The sequence below is a fragment of the Cheilinus undulatus genome, linkage group 22, assembly GCF_018320785.1.
Source record: "Cheilinus undulatus linkage group 22, ASM1832078v1, whole genome shotgun sequence".
NCBI lineage: Eukaryota > Metazoa > Chordata > Actinopteri > Labriformes > Labridae > Cheilinus > Cheilinus undulatus.
Window position 1 is genome coordinate 18,767,375 of NC_054886.1, and position 21,839 is coordinate 18,789,213.

The window sequence follows — 21,839 nt, forward strand, 5'->3', positions numbered from 1 at the left end:
CAATTCTAAGACTCGGCCCGTATCAGCGTCTGACTCATGAAACATCCATCAAGTTAATGAACACCAAAGTTATTTAGCGCAGAAGCCCACATGATAGTTTTCCTTACTGCCCAGGTGGAGCTGTGAAAGCTTGCGGCTCTCCTCTCATCTTTTGATGGTTCCCTTTTGCATTTTTGCATTTCTGACAGAGGAATTGTTTGTTGCGTCCTTTCTCTTCCTCTCTCACTCTCTGTCCCCTTGGCTCACCGGGGACAATTATGCCCTTCTTTCAAGCCATCGCCAAGCCCAATTTGCCACACAAATTAATTGGGGCCGCATTTGAAGAGCGAGGGGGACGGGGTGAAGGAGAAAATGAGAGGGAGGGAGGGAGGAGGCCAAAGACAACACAATAACAATCCGACAAACAAAATAGAGAAATATCGCTACGCAATGATGTAAGATGAAAACTCAGCTGAAACAGCTGCAGGGAGAACAATTCTTCAACACTGCTTTTTAACACTTTAACTTGTGATGCGTGTTCATAGCGGGTCTGACTGGCATTTTTCTTGAGAGGGGGCTCTAGCGTCCACTGTGTGCCGGGACTGGCTCAGAGGATCGCGCCATCTGTTGAGCAGGCCGACTCAGCCATTTTCTGCTCTCACGTGTCTCATATCCTCCACCCATATCCACAGCCGGAGGCTAGCTCACACCCAAATGGATCAGAGCACCAACAGAGGGCAGCTTTCTTTTTCGAATACGCAGCTCCTGGGGGTTAGTCTGGGGAAAATCAAGTGGATGTTTTCTGTGAAAAAGCGTGAGCAAAGTTAGGTGCTTCTCAGGTGTTGAAAAGAGCTTTTGCAGCTCTTCCAACAGCAAAAGGAATAAGTGGAGTAATGACAAAGATGCAGGCAAAAAAAATTGGCTAAAGGAAGAATAGAAAGACGAACAATGGAGGGTTGGTGAGGATAAACACGTGCAGGAACAGAATGGTGAAATCCTGGGGCCCCACTTTCTCTGCTGACCTCTCAGACTCCCACGCCCCCCTCCTGAATCATTAACAGCCAGCCACTGTGGCTACCTCATGATAAGTTTGTTTTGGCTTTGAAATGATGACCCAGCACAGCTGTCTGAGTAGTGTGCGAGGTAGCAGCTGCTCTCAGCCAGACGGCTAAAGGGAGGAAATTAACCGGGGGTGGGGTGGGGCACTCAGAGGCGTCAAGATCAGGGGGCCGCTGATGGCTACATTTGTGCTTAAATACGGCTGAGGAATGTCTGGACACGCGAGAAAGTGGAAGTTTGGATGTCGAGGGAAGATTGCAGCAGTTGTGTTTTTCTTCTAATCAAATGCAAATTCACACGAGACTGTAGAAGATGAAAAGATAACTACTAAAAGCCCCCTTGATGCTAACATTTAACAACTATTAATGCCATTTTGGGAAGGTCCCATAATTAAATTGTGTCAATAAATCCTTGAGCTGCACATAAAACTGCGTGTAAACGGAGAATACATTTCTCCATTTGCCTCCTCCCCCACTGTGAGACATATGTGGCACGAGGCAGCGAACAAAAATAAAACACATTTGAACAGATTGCAGGGAACATTTCTCAAGCACAAAGTTGAAAATCTCAGCCATCAATTTCACTTTGCGTGGCTCCGTCGTGTATGACCTTGGGTGAGCGATCCCTTCATTCAGAGATATTCAGGCGAACTGAGGGGATTTCAGTCGGTGCGAAGGGTGCAATAAAACTTTTATTCATCCCTCTGTGACTCCAGGAGCTAATGATTCATGGATCTTAGTGTAAAAAAAGAGAGAGGGGATGCTGCGGTGCAGGACCAGAGCTCAATGAGGTTTGAAAACTGTTGTCACACATCAGTGAGCAGGTGTCTGATGTCAAGTAACTCAATTCCAATGACTTCTCATCATGAGATTCTTGGCTGAGGCCTGAGCCTTTCTGGTTCACATGACAGTTTTTGCAGCAGAGAAAAAAAGGAAAATACGGACTGGAACATATTTTGATAGTATGGCGAAATAAGATGTGGGTGTATGAGTAATGGAGAAGTTACAAATCGTTCTTATGGTGCTTGTGAGAAGCCATTGAGTCAATTTAAATATAATTTTAAAAGATATCTAAAAAGAAAAAAATCACAACACGCATTTTTTTTACTGTTGACTTATTATTTCCTGTTCAATCCATATTAAGTCCCTTTTTCCATGGTAGAGCTCAAGTCATAGATCATAGATCTGCCCAAGGTTCCTGATATTCTTTCAACACTAAAGCAGTTTTCATCCAAACCGGAAGTCAAAAACAACAGTGGAAATTCAAAATACACCAAATGGAAGATTAATCATGATTATCTATTCATAAACTGAATATATCTTATTTGAAAATCAGGACCATTTAAAAAAAAAGAAAAATATGCTTTCTCTTTTGGTTTACATGTGAGATTGGAGGGGTTCATACTGGTAATGCTGGCCCAAACCTGATTTCAGTACTTTCAGTACGTGATTTAGCAAAAGCACGTTTACATCAGATTTAAAGTGGGCAGAAGAAAACATCCGCCCTGTTGCTGAGCAGTGTGAAACTTTCTTTGGTATAGAATTCTATGCACATAAGAAATTCTGCAACAGGAAGGTCAACCATCCTATGAACACAACAGATTAAAAGTTAAGATGGACTTTGTATCGAGACTTTCTTTTACCATCAGTGATAAATCATTGGTTATTTGATTTTATTTTTTTATTTTTTTGCAATGTGGCCATTATGTTCAATATTTCATCAAATGAAATAATTGTATCTAATTCAAATTGTCTTACCTTTTTTTTCCCATTCTAATATATTATGTTAAATTGTATCATATTATCATAGTATTTTATACTATATCATATCATATTTTACCATATCATTTTATACTAAATTATATTTTATTGAACTTTTTTGTTATATTGTATTTTATTTTACTATTGTCTCTTCTATAATATTTTATTTTATTATGCTAATTTATATTCGATTTTGAGAAAATATATTGTATTATATTTTACTATAAAATATATAATTATTATATTGTATTTTAGGTAAGATATTCCTTTCTTAGTCCCACAAGGGCAAATTCCATTTTTATTTAATATTTTATAAAATATTTCAATATTTTATTTAATATTTTAATATTTTATTTAATATTTAATATTCATTTATTTAAACTAAACTCTAAAACATTCTACTATAGTATATGAATTTATTTTATATCATATTATGTTATATATTTTCATATTACATTATTCAATACTTTATATTATGAATCATGATGCTTTGTTATATTTTATTATATTATATTATTTTATATTAGATTATATTATATTTAGTGCTGTCAATTGAAAAAAAAAATCAAGTTATTCACATCACTATGCTCTGATTAATCATGATTAATCACAGTATTTCTTTAGTTTTAGTAATTTTTAGATTGTTAATGTTCTTAACATCAAGTGTTTATTTTCATTATTGTAACTTTACGTACAGCACTTTGAGAGTGTTTTTTACATAAAATGTAATTTTTATTATTATTAATATTATTACCATTATTACAATTATCTATAAATTCACATTTAAAATGCTACTATTTACTTGCATTTTTGGTTGAGATAAAATAGTACAAGTGTGGTTATTAAATGAAGAAATACTAAACAAACTAGATTTTTAAACTTATTTGTGGTTTGTAAATCACAGTGTCTTAATTCACTGAGCAATAATATTTACCTTCGCCAAGGAGGTAATGTGATCGGCAGGGTTTGTTAGTTAGTTAGTTTGTTAGTTTGTTTGTTAGCAACATAACTCAAAAAGTAATGGACGGATTTTGATGAAATTTTCAGGAAATGTCACAAATGGCATAAGGAAGAACTGATTAGATTTTAGGACTGATCTGAATCACTGTCTGGGATCCAGGACGAATGATTCTTTACTATTGGGAGATAGGGCTAATGGCGGAGGTCTGCGCTCTCGGAGTGCTTTTTTAGTTATAAACTGCAAACGAGCCCAGATGACAAACACAAGTGAATGATCAGGTGTGCTGTTACCCCGAGGTAGCTGTGTTTGCTGACTGATGACCAGTGATCTCTCATCAGTGTAATAAATGTAGCTCGGGCCAGCTGCTCCACTTTAGTTGCCTTTATAGCTGTCATACAGTTCATGGATTCTTGTGACAGTAGTTCTTGTAGGTGCTCTTTGGTACAGGTCATCCGAGGCGACCCAGATGATGTCTTGAAGCCCCTTGTCGTCAACTATGTCGATGGTCTGCAGTCTCTGGCGACCCATTAGCGATCGCATTAGTTAGCTTAGATGTTGTCACTTTGGGGACAAACCCAGGTCTGCTGGACTGCGCCGGTGTAGCTTCGTGTTATGGCTTGATCCTGTATTGTTGTTAGCGTCTTTGCTAGCATTAGCAAAATTAGCTATCATAGCTTGATTCCGTGTTGTTGTTAGCGTCTTTGCTAACATTAGCAAAGATGTGTTTTGCCCGGAGGTGGTACTTCAGATTCTTTGTGCTTCAGTGTAAATACAGTTCATCATCGCAGTATGTACACACAACTTTTGCTTTATCCAGACTTCCATTCGGCAGCTTTTTAAATCGAAATTTGCCGTGAGGCAGGGGTCTGTCTCCCCACTCATCACTGTTGGCTGTGTCTGACCCTCCTTTAACCTTTTCACCCCAGGGACGTAAACATCCGCGCACATGACTATGGGAGGAAGTTGTGGTCAAACTTAGTCATATGATTAAATTACCTTATTATTATCATTTTAACGTGTTAAGCTTTCTATATTAATCATGAGCATTAATGTCTTCATTTTAACAGGCTTAATATAATTAAATAAAATGTAATATCATTAGTGCTGTCAAACAATTACAATTTTCAACCAGATTAATCACAGGGTTGCTGTTCATTAATTTCGATTCATCATGATTAAATATCATTCATTTTTAATCTATATTAAAATTTATTTATTTTGCATAAGCAAACAGACTCAATCTCCGACAAATGTATGCTTCGTGTTAACATGGTAGTTTAAGCTGAAGTTCTTTGGTGCAAAGAAAACTCCTTCCTGCAGAATGTGCATAAGACTTTATGTCGGTCGACTGTTCCATCTTGTTTTTTTAAGTACTCAGATTTCCCATCGAGAGGGCCAACATGCTGTTTAGCATCTTCCATATTGAGTTGGTTGTTCACTACCGGATCAACAGCACATTTGTGCATGCGCGCCGGTATGCTCAGTGGTAACCCTAATTGGACAAACTGCCCGAAATGCGTTGCCACAGATGTTTCAGGGATTTTGAGTCATTCTGCGCTGTAGATGGGTTAATTGCGTTACAACTTTTAATCAGATTAATCATGATGATGAATTAATCCGCATTAACGCGTCATATAATATAATATAATATAATATAATATATTATATTATATTATATTATATTATATTATATCATGAAGTTTGGGACATTCACAGTTAATCACATTATTTAACTACAATCTACAATTAGTGACCTCATTTCTTTAATCATGTTTAATCACATGCTTTATTGTTCCTTCCAGCAAACTTTGGTTAGGCCACAAAGCAACTCCCTGCAGCCATAGTGATTTAAAGTAAGCACCCCAGTGCTCCATAGTGTCTCATTTCACTTTAAAAACTTAAAGACAGATCAGTGGACAAGTTAAAAGTCATCCTAACCTTGTTTTATCAAACTTTTACCTTTTTTCTGTTCTCTTATTTTCTATTTCTATCACAGTAGAAAAATCAAAAATGACACAAGGGCAATTTAAATGCAAAATAGTGGGATTACTCGAGATTAACTACAGAAATCCTGAGATGAACCTCAATTAAAAATGTATTATATCATATTATATTATATTATATTATAGACTACTATCTCAGACTGGCAGTGATTGGCATCACAGTATATGAGCAGAGGTTTCAAAGTTCATACGTTAATGTGTTATCTGAACTTTTATATATGTCATGACATATGTCTTTTTAGTGTGTTTGTATGACATGTATGTGACATCATTGAAACAAACAAAACCATCCCATCCCTGTCACCCCGCCCCCCACCCAGCAGGTCAGCACGCTTGAGGCCCACGTTAAAGCCAGCGGTCCACTTACTTTGAGCGTCGGCGAGGTGGAGGAACAGACCCAGGACGAGCAGCAGCGGCAGCAGCAGCGTGGGTCTGGCTCTGTGCATGGTGGGACAGCTTGGCACCAGCATGCTTTGGCAGCCTCGGTGGCGCTGGCTCACAGAGCCCTGTGAGTCAGTCTGGTCTGATTTCTCAGATGCAGGGTATTCACAGCCTATGCAAGGCAAAAAAGAAGGGGAAAGGAAGAGGGGAGAGGGAGTAAGGAGGGAGGAAAAAGGAGAGAGAAAAGAGAGAGAGGGAGTGAATGAAACAAAGCTGTTTGGCTCCACGGGTTTTATCTATCCCTGCACATTTCTGACATACCCCCACACAGCCTCGGCTGGAGCTGACAGAGGATAGGAAGAGGCTGATGTGCTCACAGGGTATGTTCTGACAGTTCTCTAAATGGAATAGTCACTTCACACAATGCGTGTGCACGCGTGCACGAGAGGGAGAGAGATAGAGAGTGAGGGAGAAACCACACAGATGAAAGGGCGGACTAATAAGATTTTGTCTTCACAGCTTTGGTGGCGAGCACCAATTAAATACGCTGCATAATAAGAGTACATTTTATGTCCTGCTTAGATCAGTGTTGATATCTGTTTCACATTAAACTTCCTCTGTTGCCTAACACAAAAAGGAAACACAGGAAATATTCATAAATGCTGGAAGCCTTTTCATAATTTTCTCATTTGGCTGTTTAAGTAAATTTGACCAGTGAGACTTTCATGAGAGCAATAATGCAGTGTTTTAGCTGTATTATGATCTACGCCTTCATCTGAAGCTCATAATCATGTGTCTTCCACCACATTTAATCCATATTAGATGCCTTAATAGCCCTAAGTGCCTACACAAAGTGATGGAGTAGCTTAGCTTAGCTCAAACAACAAACGAAAATCCATAAGACAGAGTGGCCGAGTGTTGCCATTCATGTTTCAGGCCTCTTTATCGAAGGGGCCACTCACTACATGGCTGTGAAAATCAATGTGATACAGTGAGCCTGTATTAGCTGCACACCCGCTCTATCCCCTTGTCATCCATTTGCTTAAGCCAGAGCTTGATCCTCAGTGATGGATGCTCTGCGGTAGTCTTCAGCTTGCAACACAGCTCCCGGCTAATCCAAGTGTGTGAGCTTTGATGACACGCTGCATTGCCGGTTAGCATGCTAGCTCGTCTGCAGCAGGATGCTGTTGTTGCAGCTGGTGGCTGCGCTGTTTAACATCTCACCACTTGATTTATTAGGATTTTTGGGAGTACAACTGTGCACACAAATGCTGATGCTAGAAATATTGTTTTATCTGTGTTTTTGACCACCACCCACTATCAGAGGAAGAAAAAAAACACCCTAAGCCCAATCAGCATTCTGGATGATGACAAAGTGCCTCATTTCCCTGTTACCAATCATCCTCTTTCTCGCTTCCAGCTCTCCCCTCTTTCATTTCTGTGGGCTGTAAATGGCAGAAAAGACGGGAAGATAGCGCACCTGTCACACTCGATTTGTGTTGGGGGGAGATAGACACGACTACCTGTCTCGGAGAGCCGCAGGGCTAGCAGCAAGTGCAAGAGCGGGGGACGTGTGGCGAAGGGAATCAATTTGAGGCAATCTCATCCCCCGCTTGCCGACACACAAACACAAATGCGTATGCATATCCATGCATTTGAGCACACTAGACAGAATTCTCACATGAGTAGTGTTTGCTGTTGATTAGATTCGAATCAAGTGGACTGAGCAGAGCATGATGGGATGAAGCTGATCCATACATGATGCAAGTACCAGCTTGTCTCATCAGGTTATTGCTTTACCCATATGCCCTCAGCAAATCAAAGTGATAGCCTCTGAGTTAATTAATGTGTGAATTTCCATAATGACACAACATTAGGAGGGCCGCAAAAATGATACTCAGCAGCCATTCACGCTCTACATGCCGTTTCCTTACACGCACGCTGATAGAAGCAAACAAAACCATCTGTATGTTGTGTAACCAACAGTGAGACAACCAAAGGGCTGTGAGTAAGAAAGCACGCCCACAGACACCTTGATTTAAACAGAAAATGAAAGCTTTGTTCATTCTTACAAGTAAACTCGCTGCACTCTTTCCTCGTGTGTTAAAAGGTTACCTGCAAGACTTTACAGAGGGAAGCAGACAATGCATGTGCAGTTTAAAATGCTTCTCCTGGATTTTTAATTACTAATGTGAGCACGTGCGTGAGTTCAAATAATCCTTCATGAATGGCGTCACCACCTGTGCCCATTTTATCCCCAACATGGCTGTTTTTGTGTTGCACCCTGCACCTTCACTCTCACACATTTGGTGGCTCCGATGCCTCCCATTGAACATTTGTTACAATAGAACTAGAGAAAAAACAATCTTGTCTTTCTTCCTGAGCCCCTGGTGGTATTATTGTGTTTCCATTCAGTGGTGCTTCATTCAAAGGATTTTGCTGCTGATAGCAATCATGCATTATTAAACAAAGCCTGACAACATGCACAATGTTAATTAGAAAAGGGGTGGGGTGGGGGGGAGTGTGTGGCGAGAAAAAAGAAAGGGGGCTGTTGAGCTGTCTACTCTCTCTCCTTCCTCATGATCCTTATCAGAAATGTGAAAGAGAAGGAGGGTGGGATGTTTATATTCTCCATAATGGCTGGTCTCTTTTCTCATCCGAGCCTCCATGCGTGCTCTATTTAGACGAGCAATATTATTAAAGGCGGAAAAAACAAAAGAATCACTCGCATTTATCTTACATTTCAGCCACGCTGCAATAAGCATCTTAGGAGAGAGGATGCAGCCAAAGAAAGTTATGAACACCCCAAAGCAGAAGGCTCAGATTCGCACCAGTTCTACATTTCCACGTTAATAAAATATACACCAAACACCAAAACAGCTGGAAATGAAAGCTAGCTGCCACTGATGGCGCCGTTTTTCACAAATCAGTGCAGGTTTGCACTGCAATGCTCTAAAAGGCGTGTTTTTTATGCCTCATGCACAAACTCAATTGAACTTTAAGGAACTAATGCAGTCATGGTGTGTTATCCTAACACACCAAAGCAGCCACAAAAATGCCACCAAATCTATTAAGACCAAAGCCTCTGTAATTAGCCCAACACATGCAAGAAAAAAGCACCACCAAAGTACTGAGGTTGTCATCCATACTGCATTGTGTTTACAAAAAAAAAGTTTGAGTATCATGCCCAGCCAGTCTTAACAAATAAGGCTTTGTTTGGCTTTATGAGGCAGGACTTTTTATTTCCCTCCAGACTAACAGAGTTAAAAAGTAAGCAGTAATTACTCTGTGCACAAACAGTTTCGAACTACAGTGATATGCAGGGACATAGGAGGGAACTGTGATCCCTCTCTCTTTGGGGCCTGTATAAAACACTGCAGCAGATTAAATCTTCTCCTTTTGCTCTTGAGATGAGAACTTTTGAAGTCCCATTTTGCATGGAAACAATGTAATACATCATTGTTGTGTGGACTTGAGAGTAATCAAAGCATCATAATGATAGTCAGGATTATTTAGGTTTTTTGACCAAAAGAAAAATTCCCAGATTTTAACAAAGTAAAGTCAATTAAACAAATATGTAGTATAAAATAAGTGACTGCATAAATATTCTTCCCCTTCAAGTCAGTATTTAGTAGAGCCAGTCACAAATTCTCTGTTGGGCTTTGACTCCGGAACATTCACCTCGTTGTCTTTAAACCATTTCGTTGTAGCTTTTGTTGTATGCTTTGTGTCATTGTATTGCTGGAAAATAAAACTTCTCCCAAGCCGTCGTTCTCATGTACACTGAATAAGATTGTCCTGCCGAGAAGCATCCCCACAGCATGATGCTGCCACCACCGTGCTTCACAGTGGCAATGGTGTGTTTGTGGTGATGTGCAGTGTTTGGTGAGCACCAAACATAGTGTCTTGTCTGATGCCCCATTTTGGTCTCATCAGACAAAAGAACTTTCTTGCGCTTTACCCTGGAGTCTCCCACATGCCTTTTGGTGAACTCCTCCAGAGGAGTCATAGGTGTCTTGGTGGCCTCTCTCAGTCTCCTTCGTACACGGTCACTCAGTTTGTGAGGACGGCCTGATCTAGGCAGATTTACACATGCCGTATTCTTTCCATTTCTTGATAATGGATTGAACTGAAATCTGGGGGATGTTCAGTACATTGGAATTTTTTGTATTCATCCCCTGACTTTTACTTTTCAATAACCTTTTCTTTGAGATGCTTTGGGTGTTCTTTTGTCTTCAAGGTGCAATAGTAGCCAGGAATAATGATGAACCAGTGACTGGACCTTATAGACTGAAATCTGGGGGATGTTCAGTGCCTTGGAAATGTTTTTGTATCCATCCCCCAACTTTTACTTTTTTAATAACCTTTTCTCTAAATTACTTGGAGTGTTCTTTTTGTCTTTTTGGTGTTATGGAACCCAGGAATACAGATTAACCAGTGATTGGACCTTCCGAACAGGTGTCTTTATGCTACAATCATTTGAGACACATTCACTGCACTCAGGTGATCCCCATCTCACTTACTGTGAGACGACTAGCACCAAATAATGCTGCCACTCAATTAACATCACATATTTTTATTTAATTGGCATTACTTTGTAGAAATCTGTGGTTCCAAGAGTCAGGATCTGCTTTACAAATGCAGTCAGTCCAACTTCTGAAACACACTTCTAACTCCATGCACACTTTCACATTCTCTACAGCTACAGCAAATTTAATTTAAATTCTTTACTAATCTCTGATATTGTTATTTTACTCTTAAAAGTGGAGATATTTGCTTTTATATTTAACACAAACCCCCATAAGATCAAGATGAGTTCCTTGCATATTTAAACATAATGGGCAATAAACCTGATGCTGATTCTCATTAACATATCTTTGTAATATCCTACTTTTAATTATTGATCTGAACCATTTTTATTTGTTTTGTTTTAATAGCTGCAGGGAAAATACACAACTAGCTACTGGATCATAAAGTATTAGGAGAAAAAAAAAGATTTTTTTTTTGCTTATATTTAAAAACAAAGATAGCACATTATTGGTTGTTAAAAAGTAGGTTATTATGAATGATAGTACATTATAAATAATGAAAAGCATCCATGTAACGAATTAAAAATTAATTGAAGATAATGTTCAACAACATGAGAGAACATAAATAATATGTGCAGTTTCTGTTTTTCCCCTTGCTTCTCTTATCTGTTTTGTGTTTTGGCCTTTTTCTCAGGAGGGTCCAGTTTAATTTCTTAAGGACTCAGTGTTGTTTGAATCACAGTCCTTTAGGTCAAAGAAAATTCAAAACTTGCATGGTTTGCTGTGCGCCACCACTTCCCCTTTGTTCAACAGATTTGGTAACTTTCAAACATGGCTGCCTGTGACAGGCACCCACTCACTGCACCCCTGGGGGTGTTTTAAACATCATATGACCAGATTTATAAAATAAGCTCATCAAAGGCAAAGCACGCAACCTCTTCCTTCTCCAATCCCTACTTCCTCCTCAGAGGGGTTAAGTTTGGGTGAAGTCACAATGTGTTTCACATGCTAGCAGCAGCTATCTTTCATCTTTTTCACTCCTTTTTTCTTTGATGCTGCGGTGTAAAGTCTGTCAGTCTCTCTTTGCTGCTTAAAGTCGCTCATGTAAAGTCCTTTTCTTTTCTCCTCCCTTTGCTTTTTTGTCTCTTCTCTCTGAATTTTTTTCCCCTTCTACTACCACTTTCTTCTGCCCGCGATGGTGTGATTTAAAAGCGAGTGACAAGGCCGTTTCTCACACATCGCTCCCGATCAGCCGGCATGTGTAATAACATCCTTCAAGCTAAGCTAAGCTATGCCCTCAAGTGCAGCCTCCACATGAAAGACCCTGACAACCGCACATCAGAGGAGTTTATTTGCAATACTTATTTATTTTCCTTTTCCCCCCTCCTTCCTTTTTGCCTCCCCTGACCTCCCTCCAACAAGCCTCCCACGGTCATAAAACATCCTTCGGGTGGTACGGTCGACTTTCTGGCTGAGAAAGTCAGGGATTTTACAGCTCCCGCCTGCAAGCCTGACTAATTTTTGACAAGCAAATGCTCCCGATGCTCTAACTGACGGATACATCTTGTTTTCTTATGAATGGATCGCCCAACATGAAAAGCCCAGCAGGAAGCTAATTGGCTCTGATGACATTTGTCTGTCTAATAATTGCTTTAAAAGCACCTGCTGCGCCTGTAGGACAAGAAGCTATCACACATCCATCTCTGTTGTGCGTCCATTGCAAATTAGTGCCAGGCGATTTCAAAGCCAGACATTTTTTTTGTCTGCAGATTGATCTGAACATTGAAATGTCACAGCATGGATCGTCTAACATAACATTTAGTCACCTCGCTCTTGAACACCATCATTAATGAGGGGATATATTTGGTCTATTTAAAGGTGTATGCTTAAGACTGTCATAATTATGACGACACCTGTCATACCCATAATGAGACTTTATGAATGCTGCAATTAAGTGATATTTGGCCAATTATGTCATCTTTAATGCAAAGTTAACATTGTTTGAGAACTCTGTCATGACAACTTCATGATTAAATAAGAGGTCAACTGTTCAAGTAGCTACCTAAAATTAAATCAATTTAGGTGCAGTTTCCCTCATCTCTTTAAAAACAGCTTCAGGACATTTTCTTACCGTTAATGTTTATGAAGAGAAAAAAGCTAGTCTATAATAGTTTAGTCATCTGGGTACATGATGAACCAGCATAAGAGGTTTACATTACATTATAAGAGACTTAACATTAAATGCTATTGTTGGCTAATTTGATGTTAAATAGCATGAAAAATGTGATCTCAAACAGATGTTGGATTTACAGTCAGGAGCCTCTTAAAATTTCCAACAACATCACCTGTTGCTCAGTAAATCGTTTCAAACCCCACTGACTTACACTGGAGGCTGACGTAGCACTGAAACAAAGTTCGCTATTCTGGCATTTTCTGTGGTTTCACTGTGAAACTGGACGGATTTGTCATTGCAGGAACTGCGCGGGGGATTGTGGTGTTTATAGAACATCAGTATTGAGGTTTGTCATATTTTTATCTTCAGAAATAATCGCTTAGCGCTCCAGACTACTCATATTACACCTTGGGCTGCTGTGATGATTGGCTGACACTCATGTGTGGTCTAGCCCAATCAGATAGTGTTGTTGGCGACACATTAGGTGAGACAGTGTGAAGGAGAGCTGAGCCAAAGTAGCAGACGTTTTTATTTAATATTAACATGATCAGTGGATAAAACGCCGATACCAATGCTGAGCAAAATGCCAAATATTGGCACTGATAATTGTCCAGACTAATTATCGGTCAACCCCCTAGTTAATACGTCATTGCAGACCTGATCATCTATTTGGCTTTATCTGTAAACATTATATTAACCTGACATATGTGACTGGTTTTGAGATTGGCTCTAATTGTACCATTATAAAAGAGAACGGAATGATTTCCTTGACCTTGAGTGAGACACTTTGGGCTATTGATTAAGATGTTTTTAAGTGTTATGACTAAGTCAAATGGTTTTATATCAGTGTAATGAACAAATTCCTTGACCTCAATTAAAGTGAGACACTTTGGACTAGTTATTAAGATTTGTGAGATAAATATAATGACTAGGGCTGGGTAGGTAATCTCAGATTAGATTAAATTGCAATATGGCCTGCTGCAATTGACAAATCACAGAAGTAGTAATATTTCTTTAACTTGAAACATACATTCATTTCTGCAGCAGCAGAAATTTTATGCACATTATGCAAACACTGAATTTTTTATAAAAATCGTAATTTTCGTTTTTTACATGTTTTTCTTTAAAAAAAAAAACAAGAATAACATAGAAATGATAATCCCTCTCAATAGTGCACTTGATATCAAATATGCAATAAAAGCTAAAAATAATTGCAATTTGATTTTTTTTTAAATCCTTCCTTAGTTTATTCTATCTTATATTAATGAAGCTTGGCAATAGTTCACAGATCGTACACCCAGCTGCAATCAGCTGATACCAGTTATCGCCTTCCAGCTCCCACAGCCAATCACAGCTGATTCTCTCAACACAGTTGTGTATTTAAATATGACGTACTTCTCACTAATCCCTGATCACATTAATGCTGATGCACCATGCTGCTGCTGCTGCTGGCATAGCTTCACCTCCTCCACCCCAGCCTTCTCCTTTATAGCTCAAAGCTTGTTGCACCCTCATATTCATGCGACGATGTATTAATTATATCTAAAATAATTTCATTGTTTTTAATACACATGTATCAATCTGTATGGGGGTTTCTAGCTGTGCACTCTCAGAAAAACTAACCCAGGGAGCATCTTTTAAGCTGAACCTTTGCTGCCAAGTAAAACTGTATTTGCAAATAAAATGGATAAATGTATGATGAGAGTGTTCCTGACTGAATGTAGGTTATAATATAGAATGATTAATTGCTTGTATTTATTTTAAATGACATAAGATAAGGAACCTGATAATAATAACATGTAGATTATGTCAAGTTGTCATGACAAAGACTTCTCAAACAATGTAGGCTTTGCATAAAAGGTGGCATAATTGACTGAGTAACACTTAGAGAACGTTCACAAATGTTCATAAAGCCTTCATTATGTGAATGGCAGGGATAATGTCATGATTATTACAGTGTTATGTCAGTCAATAAAGTTTTACTGGATATTTCAAACATGTTCCATGCTTTGTTGCACGAAACAGCGATCAAACATCTTTACAGGGGAGAAATGTCAGTAAAAAATAACATTGTATGGGAAAAACAGGTCAAGGCGAGGATGGCGAGCCTGTTGGAATTTGTAAACTGTTACCTTGTTTGAGTGCAAAGAGCAAGGTTGTGTCCTCATGAGAATTCAGCCCACCCAAAGCGACCTTGAGCATACACTTTAGGAACTCAAATGACCACGTAGCATTGGCTCACAAACACTCCCCCTGCCTCCCACTCATTCTCTCTCTTTTTGTTCTCAACAGCCTCTCCTTGACTTTTCTCTCTACCTGCATGGTCTGCCTCGCCACTTTCTCTCTCTCTCTCTCTCTCTCTCTCTCTCTCTCTCTCTGTTTTCACCCCTCACCTATCCTTTTCTCCCCGTCTCATTCCTCCTGCCACGTTTTTCCCAGCAGCTGCTAGGTTCAGATGGATGGTCCCTACAGTGCGAGACCCTGACCTGCAGTCTAGTGACTGATTATCCCTGCGCCTTGTTGTGCTGCTCTCTGAAAGCATACCAACACAGCGCACACACAGACACACAAGGTTACGGAGCCACTGGGTAAGCTTTGGGGACACTGAGGAGTTTATAGGGGCAAAAAAAGTAAAAAGCAACATATTTCATCTTTGTGAGCATGTTTGGGTCACCTCCTTTAACCTTGATGACACTTGTAAACACACTCATGGATGTAACTACTGCCTTTTCAATGGAAGGCAGATAAAACCTTTGGGTAAACTTTCAAATAAATGCCTGCGTTTTGGTAGGCCTTCCTTCCACAGCGTGGGCGTGTGCCACTCACAGGGCTGTAGCGAGGGATTTGAGCCCCAGAAAGAAAATTACACAGGCCTCCCCTTAGCCTGCCAGCCAAGCAAAAAATGTTAAGACATTTTCGAGTATATATGCATTTTAAAATATTTTCAAGGATAATTAACCCATATTAATGAGCAGTATTTTTACTATGGTTAAATTAAATTTACTTGTATCAATACTATCACATTAATGTATGTGTTTATTAGTCCATTCCCCATGTATGAGACAATATATACCATTCTAGCTTTCTAACCCCCTCATAAGGGAAATGCTTACATTACTATGTATGTATTTCTTCACAATTTAAAGTATGCACCTTACACTGATGTTCTTCATGGACAAGTCAGCCAACAATTGTCTCTCTTTATCGGTGAGCTTCTTTGGCCATAATCCTGGGTTAGCTGGAAGAAATTCATCTGCATTGCAATGACTTTTTTTTTTTTTTTTAACTCCGTCTTCTGTCCCCTCCTCCTCTTCACAACCCTGAGAAAAACCTTCTTTTTCCCTGCTTTCCTATCCTCCAACATCCCCATCTTCTTGCTCTCTGTCCCTGCTTTTCTATCCTCCATCATCCCATCTTGCTCTGTCCCTGCTTTCTTTTCCCCCATCATCCACGTCTTGCGTTCTGTCCCTGCTTTCTTCTCCTTTATATCCTTGTCTTGCTCGCTGTTCCTAGTTTCTTCTCCTCCATTATCCTCATCTAGCTCATTGTACCTGCTTTCTTCTCCTCCACCATCCTCGGCTTGCTCTCTGTCCCTGCTTTCTTCTCCTTAATCATCCTTGTCTTGCTCTCTGTTCCTGCTTTCTTCTCTTCCACCATCCTCGGCTTGCTCTCTGTTCCTGCTTTCTTCTCCTTAATCATCCTCGTCTTGCTCTCTGTTCCTGCTTTCTTCTCCTTAATCATCCTCGTCTTGCTCTCTGTCCATGCTTTCTTCATTTTACTCTTTGAGATAAAAATGTCAGATCGTTTACCCCTTTCCCTCACTGTCAGCCAGGTAACCAGTTCCGTCCCCCCATGCTAAGCCATGACCACTCATGTCGTGCTTGACCTTGCACATCAGCATTTAGTGGAGTGAAAGCCTTTGTATTATTATGCAAACATGCTGGATCTTGAGGAGCCTATTGTTTCAGGAGCAGAGGGGTGAAAATGAGAAAAATGGTAGACGCAGCATCCAACCTGGAATGGCTGGGATTAAATTTATGCCGCATGAACAAGGGAGGGCCAAATCATGTTACATATTATGAACCAGGAAAAAAAAGAAGAAGAAGAAGGGGGAGTGTGAGAAGGGCGGAGCAGAGGGGTGGAAATATAATGGATAAGGGGAGCAACGAGGCAGAGAGGAGGGGAGAGGAAGGAAGGAGGCGAGGAAGGAGGGAGGGAGAGAGCGCTGTAGGGTGGAGAGAGGGAGGGAAGCAAGGGAATGTGTCTCACTGCCAGCTTTTCTCACGCTCCGTCTGTGCTTGTACGCCTAAGAGTGGCAGCGTATGAAGGGTAGAGAGAAAAATTAGGCAGGATAGTAGATGTGAGACCAGCCTTGAGGCAATCATGTAAACATGTAAACTCCAAGGTACCAGCTCTCTGTCAGGTGCACATCTAAAAACACACACAACACCTCCACATGCAGTCACAAGTGGCATTCATATGCACAAATAAATATCCACAGGCATTCATAACCCTTTGCACCACATGCTCCTGGCACTTTGACATCTACCCCCCAACATAGCGTTGGTCTGTGGGAGGAGGAGGAATAATCTCACTTCCGAGAGGCAGAGAGGGTTGTTCCCGGTCTGTGCTCGTGTCGCTTTTATGGAAAGCCCTCGAAAGAGACAAAAACTGCATTCCAGCGCCGCTCGTTAGCATCGGAACAGAGCTCTATTGAGAAAAACCCACAAACACAGAACAGGGAATTGTGTTGCTCCCCTAATACATATACCATAAGTCAGCAACAACATGCCTCTTTATGTTTTGGAAACAATTGAAGGTACGTCTGTGACATTTCAGCACCTTTTGTACACAAGCCAAGCCATTTGGTATGTAAATGCACTACTTAGTCGTACATGAAGGATGTAAGGAGGCGCTCGGGGCATACATGCCGCACTCACAGGGCAGCAAAATAATTAAAATGCCAAGTGTCTCCCATTATCTAAATGCTAATTTTCCTCCATATAGCCTGAGCTAAGATGTAACGCCACATTATGGTGGTGAACTGAGGCTATGGCGGCTAAATTTCCCTTCAATTAGCTGAACAAACTGTACTCCGTCTTTTACCTGAGGTGATATGGCGGATGTTTTAATAAGTGAACTCATCATACTGCCTCAGCATCAATCTGTGAGTAATTCCTAGAGAGGTTTTGCCCATGTGCTTCACAGGCAGCTGATCTTTAAGTCTGATCAATTTAGTGGTAAAAATATTAAAAATAAGGATCATGTCTATTTATACATCCACTGATGTAAGCGTGAAACTTCCCTATGTGAGTTCAGTGTGAATTTGTGTCACATATTAGTGTAAAATTTACTGTTGAGAGCAAGAATTTTCAGTCTGTGTCTGGTTTAACTCACCCTCATGTCTGAATTGAGATAAAAATTAGTTTCAATTTCATGTCTGACTATTGTCAGAGCTTGCTGACTTTTTCGTCAATAATGTCCAGGCTTGTATAATACGCACTTGTGATCTTTTAAGGGGGTAATGTCAAGTGTCCATGCCAGACAAATACATCTTTGAGCCATCATGTCATCTCAATCTGATCTGATCTGATGACATGGAAAATAAATGAACAAAGAGCTAATCCAATGATCCTGACAGTCATTCACTAACACAGTGGTTCTCAATCTGGGGTCCAAAGACCCCTAAGGGGATTGCCTAAGATCTCAGTGGGGAGCTGGGTCCTGTCTTCTATGATATCAAACTTAGATGTATATCGTTTGTGTCAGCCAACCCTAACCCTCGTAACTCCAAAATCACCACATTTCCAGTAATGAAAAAAAAAAAAAGCTGTATCTTTCAGCTGATATAACATTTGATGAACGTTTTCATTGTTTTGAAATTGGTTAAAACTAGAGGTAGACAATTTTTGGCCTGGATAATTATTAAGGCTAATATTTGGCTTTTAGTCGTTTATCGGTATCAGCTTTTATTTATCCATAATCAGCCAAAATCAATTCATTGAAAGGGGGGCTACATTGGCTTCACTGCCAGGTGTGTCTTCCCCTCTGGTTTTGTCTATGTCCCGCCCACAGCTTTGTAGACTGGCCTGATGTCACACAACTACCAGCCAATCAGCAATGAGTCCTGGGTGGCACTGACACAGAGAGTGTACGGCATCACTTCCTGTTTTCTGCTGCTACAGTGTTGCTCTGCACCGTTTCTGATGTTAACAGGATTAGTGTGAATTTGTTTATTTTCCTTCTTGTTTTATTATGCAGTTTTACTTTAAGTTCATTTTGTCATTACCAATGTTTATTCCAAAATACTGCTTATTGGCCACATGCAGTGCTAATAACCGCTATCCATTTATCGGCCTTGAAAAACCAGTATCCGGGGACCTCTAGCGACAACCCACTGACATATGTAGAGGGAAACTAATGGCACTGATGAAATATGATGTATATATTCTTTGTAAATGATGAGTAGAAACATGATGTATGATGGTGTATAAGCGCCACTAAAAAGATTTGGAAAAATAAAGAGGATCTGTTCATTTTTGAGCAAAAAAAAAAAAATCACAAAAGTTTGGGGGGTAAAAAAAACCCCCAAATGTTTAAGATTATAAAGAAAAAAAAAATATCTCAGGATTTCAGAGTTTAAAAAGCTGTTAATTGATGTGGAAAAAACGTGAAATTACTTCATTAAAAAGTCTTAAACTTGACATTACAGATTAAAAAAACAGCGGTTGGAATTTTTTATTCTTTACTTTCCTTTCTGGCAGAGAAAGAACATGATTGCATAATTATTCTGATTGTTAGATATATACAGTGCTTAAAAAATTTATTAGACCACCACCCAAAGTAAGGTTTATGCCACAGCTGCCCTAAATTAACGCCATTGGTAATTACCAGAATCATTTTTTATGTTTCTGCAATGGTTAATACACCAATATGTAGAAGCTCTTTAACTGAAATGATACTTTTAATGCTAAAATATAATTATTATTGTTATCCACGAATTTTCAAATTTACCGATTTACAAAAAAACTGAAAAAAATAGTAAAACACATTAATATTTCTTGATTAAAATGTCAAATTATAGTTATTTACTTGCATTCCTGAACAGAAAAATGAGTTTTAGTGGTTGAATGTCATGCTTGATTCATTTCTGACTTCTCAGAGAAGCCCAGTGAGCCGGCTTAAATTTGGGTATAAAAATGTGAATTCAGTTTGAAATTCCTCATTCCTGTTCAAAATGGTAAAACATGGAGAGCTCACTGAAAATGAAAGAGTTCGCATTAAAGCACTTCATGATGCTGGATGGTCTCTGAGACAAATATGACAGGTGGTCTAATAAATTTGTTAAGCACTGTATATATAACAATCATAATGAAAAACAATGTAACAATACAAAAAAAAAAGAATAAAAACAAAAAAAAAAACTTAAAATATATCAAAGGTACACATAGTTTAGACAGCTATACAGACTACCTGTGTAGTTTGAGTGTTGTGGTTTGTATTTGGAGTTTAATGAAAAGAAAAATAATAGTTTTATAAAGAAAATAGACAAAATAGAACACATAAATACATCAAGTGCACATACATGATATCAATACCTAATAAATGAACAAACAAGGAAGTGGTTGGATTTTTGACTCTTTGACTTCATAATTTATATAAAAATCCAAAATTTTAATTTAAATACATTTATGAGTTCAAAAATCCTTTTTATACTTGTAAATTAACAGCTTTTTACAACATCGTAATAATAGATAGTCTATTAATAGATCCTTTGTCAGGAACAGGTATATGTAGGCCTATTGTTTTGGGATTTTGTCAAAACAGTTAAAACTGATGTCTACCTTTTCCAAGTGGGTCTCTGGTATAGCTTATTTCTTCTCAGATACAAGTAGGGGGGCCTAAGGAAAAAAAGGTTGGGAACCACTGCACCAACCATGGAGAAAATCTTAAAGGGCGAGATAGAGATGATATCTGACACTAAACAGTGAACATTACAGCTGATAAAATTAAAAATAGGTGATTTTCTCTATCATAAAACTGTTATGAAAATTAGTTAACAAGCAAAAGAGCCTTTATTTTTGTAAGCCTTTTTAAAGACATCTGCAGTCTGAGTATTTTAGTTTTATTGACGTGATTGTTGTTTTATAATTGGAAACCCTCCAAGCTCTTTCTCAGTGTCATTAAATTGAACTTTCTTACATTTTTAGAGTCAGCTGTTGCCTGCCAACAGACATGATTTTAACTACAAGCTCCTTAGAAATATCTGGTGCTGCATCTTATCACAATGACGATGTTTCACATTTCTGCTTGAGGGGAAACTGTTGAAGCAGACTTGATGAGTTTTAACTGAAGACCCATGCTTGTCTGACTGTTGTCTGTGTCTGACTTAGGAATAAGTCATGTTCAACAAAATTTAGAGGCTTTAGTGTTCAGGTAAGATTTTGCAGACTCTCCTGTCTGACTCTAAAGTTGCAGATTTAGTCAAAATGGAGTACAGGATCAACCTGACAGTGATTCCTGCTTTACAGTCTCTTCTTAGGCTTTGTGTTTTTGTCTTGACTTGTGGTTGATAAGAAAGCCTGAGTCAACAACTGCAAGAACAGAGAGGCTGTATTAGGACCCGCTGCTTATCATCGCTTTTGCATGAAAATACATCAGGGAGGGCAATGGGACAAAAAATATTATCACAGATATGAGATGTTTTTGCTGAATCCAGGGATCGAGGTGAAATTGTGTTGTTTCTGCTTTCACATCTTTATTCTGATAAGACTGTCAAAGGACATACCAGCTGTGCTTTAAAAAGCTGTTTCAATATTTTAGTGCTTCAAGTCTTCTTACTTGAGTCTACGGAGCGCTTTGATGTGGGCACTGCTGATTAATAGATTTGCAAAGTTAAACTTTTTTTTAGTTCTTGGACGTCCTTGAAAGGTGTTTCAGCCAAGCTAAGCTATTGTTCACATGAAAGGCAGTGCAGGCTGCTTGTGCAACTCT

At 39.2% G+C, this 21,839-nt stretch overlaps 1 protein-coding gene across 33 annotated transcripts in view; it reads right to left on the reverse strand.

Annotated features, from left to right (window-relative positions):
- Window positions 1-21,839, reverse strand: part of LOC121504518 (receptor-type tyrosine-protein phosphatase delta-like) — a 225,803-nt gene that overhangs the window by 131,814 nt on the left and 72,150 nt on the right. For all 33 annotated transcript variants that reach the window (XM_041779338.1, XM_041779346.1, XM_041779349.1 and 30 more), the window contains exon 2: window positions 6,130-6,315. In XM_041779338.1, coding sequence (XP_041635272.1) covers window positions 6,130-6,232 — 103 coding nt within the window. In that variant the 5' untranslated portion in view covers window positions 6,233-6,315. The remainder of the gene's footprint in view (window positions 1-6,129; window positions 6,316-21,839) is intronic.